Consider the following 6,636-nt stretch of genomic DNA (forward strand, 5'->3'; position numbering starts at 1 on the left):
CCTTTGCTTCGCATAAGTCCAAACTGCATCTCATCAACATTCACTCTCCCAAATCATACCTTCAAGGACTCCATTACCTTCATTGTCGGGTCCAAAAAATTTATGCCTCTGTAATTTCCTCCTTCCACGGCATCACCCTCCTCCTTGTGCACATTTACAGTCCCAGTCATCTGGAACCATCCACTCACTCAATGTAACGCTGCTCTCGGGTGACTGCCCTTTCCTTTCTTCTTTCCTCCCTTCCTCTTCTGTCTTTCTTTCCGTCATTCTTTCCTTTTCCTTCTGTCTACAGATGACTCTACACTGAGTAACAAGTCAAAGAGTTTGCTGTACACCTTACTATGCTGGGTGGTAACCATATAACCAAACTTTATCTCCTGAGGCTTTCAGCATTTTAGCAGTCAACCCAAACACACCTGCCATCTTCCCCAACTGCATCCTGACTATTGCCTGCTTACAGTAGCAGCATCAGTAAAAGGTTAAGGGCCAAACCACTGATTCCTAACCTTCCCTGTTCCAGCCAAACTCCTCATTCATCAACAGGTTGTAATGGTATCTCCTAGCATCTTTAACATCCTCACTGTCCACCAATACCTTTCTATCATGATTCTTCACACACTGCTCACCTATGACACCCCTGTTTTCCCTATTCTTCTGATCTGTCACCTTAAATACCATATTCTTCATTTCAATGCTATATAGGTAATCCAGGAAAAGTCTCAGAGACTCAGATTTGCCCTATATATCTCCTTCTAGCCGTATACTTGGCAGCCAAGTTTTCCTCTCTGTTCCCACACTTTTTCCATTCTTAGAAGATCCTTCTTTTCTTTTTAACTTCAGCTTCTAAACCCTCACCACACTACCATGTCACCATATGTCTTGGTGAACCCCTCGTCCATCCACACACTGAATCATTAACTCTCAAGAGATTGTTCTTGAGAGTTCTGTACTGTTCATTAACACTTCTTTCAACAGATCCATTTTCAGTATTCATCTCACACAGAAGGCATCCCTTACTGTTTGGTTTTTCAACTTGAATATTTTCCTCTTAGATGCACAGGGCCTCCTCTTTACCACCTGCTCCTCAAGCACCATGTCACATATAGTAATTCTTTACTAAAATTTTGTTGAAATGATAACGTTTTGAGAGTTAATATAATCAACGACTAGGAAAATGTTTTATAAGGAAGATGTTTTGAGTCAACTTTCCAGGTAAGGCACTACTGAAACCAACAATTATCAATAACCAAAACTTACCTGTAATCTTGACACTGAGCATATAAGATGAAGTGTAATTTTCTGGGTCTTTCTTATGGGGGACGGGGGTTGTATCTGATATGCTGTCAATACAGTTTATCTATCTATCTATCTATAGCCCGACGCCATAATCTCACAAAGGGTGGCAGCAGACAAAACGCCACCAAGTCACCCACCTTTTGACTGCCCTCTCCCCCGCTCACTATCCCCTCCCTCATATATATACCTCTCAACTCCATCCCTCCACCTTATCCTCAGTCTCCCTCTCCCTCCCTCCACTTCACCTACATACACCCTCTTAGTCAGTCATTCATTCTCCATTTTCACCACATCTCCAAACCATCTCATTGTATTTCTCTTAATTTTCTTAATCACATCCACATCCACTCCACAACGTTCTTTCACTTCTTCATTCGTCAACCTGTCCCGCCATGCCACTCCACATGCTCTCTCAGGCAACTCATTTCCACTGCTCTCACTTTTGACTTGTTCCCCTCTAGGAATGTCCACACCTTACTTCCATACATCAAGGTAGGGATCACAATACTTTCACGAAGTGACTTTTTAACTTCCATATTCACACCAGTACACCATTTTATTTAACTGGTTAACTCTACTTAAGTTGAAATCAATACCAACCCACAATAGAAAGGCTGAACCAACCTTAACACAAGCCTCAAGGATGTCAGTGCAAAGGGGCTCCAGTTGTTGTGATATGCGACCAATCCTTCTGAGGAAAAGTACTAGGTGTGTGAGGCAGCGCAGAAGATGAGGCGCAATGCAGCCATCACCCAGCCACACATGTGCCTCTCGCAGCAGAGCTTCTGTGTCGTCCAGGATAAGATACTTCTGGATGAGGTAGTATGGGTTCCTCCCCTGCTGCTGCCGTTGCAACTCAGGACGACGCTCAGCTGCCTCAAATACCTTCGTGATGGATAACCTGTTAAGCACAAAAAAGAGCAAATGGGCAAGGGTCTAAATTGTACACCTTGATAAATCACCTTCATCATTGTCATCATCCATACCTCTTGTCCCGCCTATGGATGATATGTGCTTTATGGCACAACTTAAGCTGATAGTACTGTACAGCACAGGTATACCTCGATATACAAGAACCTTAGATACGATACCCCGGCATAATGATGGGTGTGGAAATACCACCACACACCGCCAAACGATGGCCAAACCCCAGTTTAACGATGGGTTTCAATTTTTTATTTTTTTACATATTTTGATGATATTATAGACTAAAATTGTCAATTTAGGTCGATTTATAAACTGTTTTTACACTTAGATTAATGTGTTTTAGCCACAGGTGGGGTAAACATTGTCATTTTTTGCAGTACAGTTTACTACGCTTGATTTTTTCCAGACACGTATTTGACGATTTTCATATTTTATTTGTTGGTTATAGTGAGTTATTTATAGGTCTTAGGCTTAGGTTAGCTTCTTTTACAGGTGTCAGGCCATTTAGATTGGCTTTAAACATGTTTCTGGACTCATTTGGGTAGGTTTAGGACTTGGTTGGAGGGAGGTTGGAACCAAGGCTCAAATGCACATCCCTATACATAGAATGCATTTGCATTGTTATCAAATGCGTTCCAAGATGACATCATCTTAAAACACATTTGCATTGTCATCAGATGTACTCTAAGATGGTCATCACTCAACTGCACAGAATGCATTACCATTGTCATCAAATGTGTTCTAAGATTATGTCATCTTAGAACCCATATGCACTCATCAAATATGTCCTAAGATGATGTCATCTTAGAATGCATTTGCAGTGTCATCAAATGTTTTAAGATGATGTCACATTAGGATGCATTTGCATCAGCATTGTCATCAAAGGCATTCTAAAGATGATGTCATCAACATTATTGAATCTGTTTAACTGTTAAGTACCTACCAGGTTATAATACTGGTTATCGTAAGCGTTACTAAATCCTACTGTAGTACTACTAGTCTTACAGTAGACTTGTTAATTTTGCAATCCTCGATATATTTTTCAGATTAAGAAATTATGAAAGATATCACATTATTGCATGCATGCTATCGCATATTGCAAAGTGTGCCAAAATATCGCATTTTGCGATAATGGGGTACTTTATGGGGTGGAAGACAAATGACAATCGTCATGGTCGAGCCTGCCACAGACGTCGTAGGACACGCATGCTCATGAATCATATGCTGCATTTGTTTGTGTGCACTTGTGATAGGATTAATGTCATTCCTACTTACACTCTCCAATGAATACACACAACAAGAGTTTATTCATTTGTATGAGTCATACAAAAAGGTAAAAATATTCTAATCTGGCAAGTCTAGCAACTAGTCAGCTCATTCATCCCTTATAATTTAATGTTTTCTATGTTAATTCTTTAGAAATGAGTAGATTTGTATCTCTTAATATATGGTTTCAATGAGGAAAGTCATATTTTCCTCCTCTGAGACGATTTACTAACTTAAATTTATTAGTGGCTAAATTCGCCTTCAATCAACGATTTCGACAAACCGTCCCAAATCCAGGAACGGTCAACAGTCATTTTTTGCCTGCTCTAAGAGAGGTCGGAAGGCTGGACTGAAGTCGAGAGGACGCACGCTGAGAATCTGAGATGTCAGGATCGTATTGTTGTGTTCCTCTGTGCATTAATAGGGGGTGGCCATCAATTTCCTCAGATTATGAATGATGAAATTACAGTACAAAGTAAACAATTTGGATAATATAGTGTCATATACAGTATGTATATATTTCTCAAAGTGGCTAATCAATCCAGAATAGAATATATTCTCTATAATAAGTATATATAGAAAAATATATGTATATATATAAAAATATGTGCTTTTCACTTTCACTCACAAAGTACACACTGCTTCCTACCCATATGACTTAACACTCCCACACACACTTCATAACTGGTGTACTACAAAAAGACTCAGAATGGCCTCTTTTATGGTAGAACACAGTCATAACTCACACCTCACTATCAACAACATCCCCCTTGTCCCACATGCACACAAAATCTTTGGTGAAATGAAAGCACAGTAACAGAAGAATTTGGTAATATCTTGCAGCATAGAGCAGTTAGTTAGAAGCTGATCTGTAAAAATATTTATCTAAGACAGCTTTTCTGAAATTATCTTGATGTCCTCAAATGTGAATATTACAAAATCTTGGGTGCCGCAATATTAGAAAACAAAAGCAGAGTCTATCTTGTCCCTGGGACTTTACCTTCAATGCGCATGCGCCACTTGGATATTTGGGATGTTACGAGCGTCATACCGATTTTTTACTTATATTGGCTAGTAATCGACTTGAAGAGGGCAATTACAAAGTATTTCGTTCCAGCCAATAGTGAGTAATGTAACTCCACCTCCTTCAGTACAATAAAAGACTACTAATGCAAAATAAATGAGGATCTTGGAGTTCATTTGATGCTAGTCTAGCTGGATAAATATTTTTTACGTATTACTATGAAAATAATAAGTAGTTTGCCTTCATTTCTTCTCAATTATTTGAGAAAAAAATAATTCCTCTACACATTACAAACATTAATTTGAATCATAAGTCCACACAAAGATATATTATTAATGATTCATGAGAGTGCGACTGTTCACTGTCAGTGGCAGGCTCGACCACTACAATGGCGGCTCCAAAGCACCCCATTATCACATGTCTACCAACGCTGCAGCTAAGCAGTCCCGCTATTTCCATCCGAGGTTGAGAGAAAACGGCGATGACTGCGTTTGCTGGGATGACTGAGTTAGAATCCTCCCACCTTGTCCCAGACTGAATGTCGTATCACTGGATTTTCGAGATCGTATAATGAAAATAGTCCCTAATTTACCCAGGTTGCATCATCGGTTTCTCGTATATCGAGTGGTCGTATAACAGGACCTACCTGTATATACATAAATATATATATATATATATATATGTATATATATATATATATGTAGTAATTCCTCCACTATCCGATGTAATAGGGCCAAAGGCATGTACGGAAAGTGGTCCTGTTCGGAAAGTGGGCACCTGCCTGCTGGACTGGTACTTAAGGTCCCTAACCCAGCCTAACTTTGAAAGCCACCTAAATAACTCCCTACGGGACATGCATAGCACCTATCTAAACCTATTTAAGACCCTATTCACACAATAATGGACATAAAGCATGAAATAAATGAAAAGGAACCAATGAATGAGGAATTAGAAGTGACTGTACCTCAGACTGGGTACTTACAGCACATCTGTGACCGCCTTCTTAAGGCTTTGGCAGTGGTGAAAATGCTCTTGAACCACATACAGTAATGCAGTGTTGTGCTGCACTTACAGTAATTCTTTGCACTGTGAGTTATAATTGTTTAACACTGCACATTCTATTCTTAATTGAACCACGCCAGTTCAACCGCCCGTTTGCACTCCACAGTTAATCCTTTGCACTCTAAATTCTAATTTCTTAACACTGCACAACACTGTAAATTCCCATGCAGCATCTACACTGATAAACATCCACTCGCGATCGAAGTTAAGCAGTAAGTTAAGCAGTGTTGGTGATGGGGAAACAGAGTTGTGAGATCGCAACACATATTTTAGAAAAAGAGACAGTAGGTTAATTACATATGAGTCTGGGGGAAATAGCAGTCAGATAGATTATTTTCTGGTTAGGAGGGCCGATAGGAGGTTAGTGAGGGATGTTAGAGTTATGGGAAGTGAGGAGTGTCTGCAGCAGCAGAAACTATTGATTTGTGATATGGTGCTTAAAGAAAGAGTGACGAAAAACAGGACTTATGTACCTAGGAGGAAAATATGGAAGCTGAAAAACCAAGTAGTAAGGGATGCCTTCTATAGCGAGTTGAGGAGAGTGGTGGCTGAACAGAGACGTTAATGAACAGTACAGAGCCCTCAAGAACAATTTCTTGAGAGTTCCCATCCATCCATCCATTGCCAGATGCCATGTATCCCAAACGGGGTGGTCAAGGGCTTAGAGTTAATTGTTTTACAGGGAGGGGCACTAATCCTCCACCAACCCCACTTGACACGTAGGGATGCCAACAGCATCTGGTGTTCCCAGGCGGTCACCCATCCAAGTACTACCCAGACCCAACGTTGCCAACGGCCATGCCACATTGAGTACACCACTTCTCGTCCGATCAGCGAAGTTAAGCAACGTTGGGTCTTGAGAGTTACTGATCTAAAATGCGGTTGGACAAGAGGACCACCAAGATATAAAGTAACTTCATGATGGGATGAGGGTGTAGAAGCTGCAGTTAAGGAGAAAAGAAGGCTTTTCCGGGAATGGAAGAAGGGTGGTAGCAAAGAGGAATATTTGGCTGCCAAGCAGAGGGCTAGAAGAGAGGTATACAGGGCAAAGTCTGAGTTAC

At 40.5% G+C, this 6,636-nt stretch overlaps 1 protein-coding gene across 1 annotated transcript in view; it reads right to left on the bottom strand.

The window, feature by feature from the left end:
• Positions 1–6,636, bottom strand: part of Nup107 (nuclear pore complex protein Nup107) — a 399,651-nt gene that overhangs the window by 162,293 nt on the left and 230,722 nt on the right. The window contains exon 11 of the mRNA XM_080276587.1: positions 1,921–2,197. Coding sequence (XP_080132713.1) covers positions 1,921–2,197 — 277 coding nt within the window. The remainder of the gene's footprint in view (positions 1–1,920; positions 2,198–6,636) is intronic.

The sequence above is a fragment of the Coenobita brevimanus genome, chromosome 65, assembly GCF_032717465.1.
Source record: "Coenobita brevimanus isolate Jiangsu-jjx chromosome 65, ASM3271746v2, whole genome shotgun sequence".
In the NCBI taxonomy this organism is placed as follows: Eukaryota; Metazoa; Arthropoda; class Malacostraca; order Decapoda; family Coenobitidae; genus Coenobita; species Coenobita brevimanus.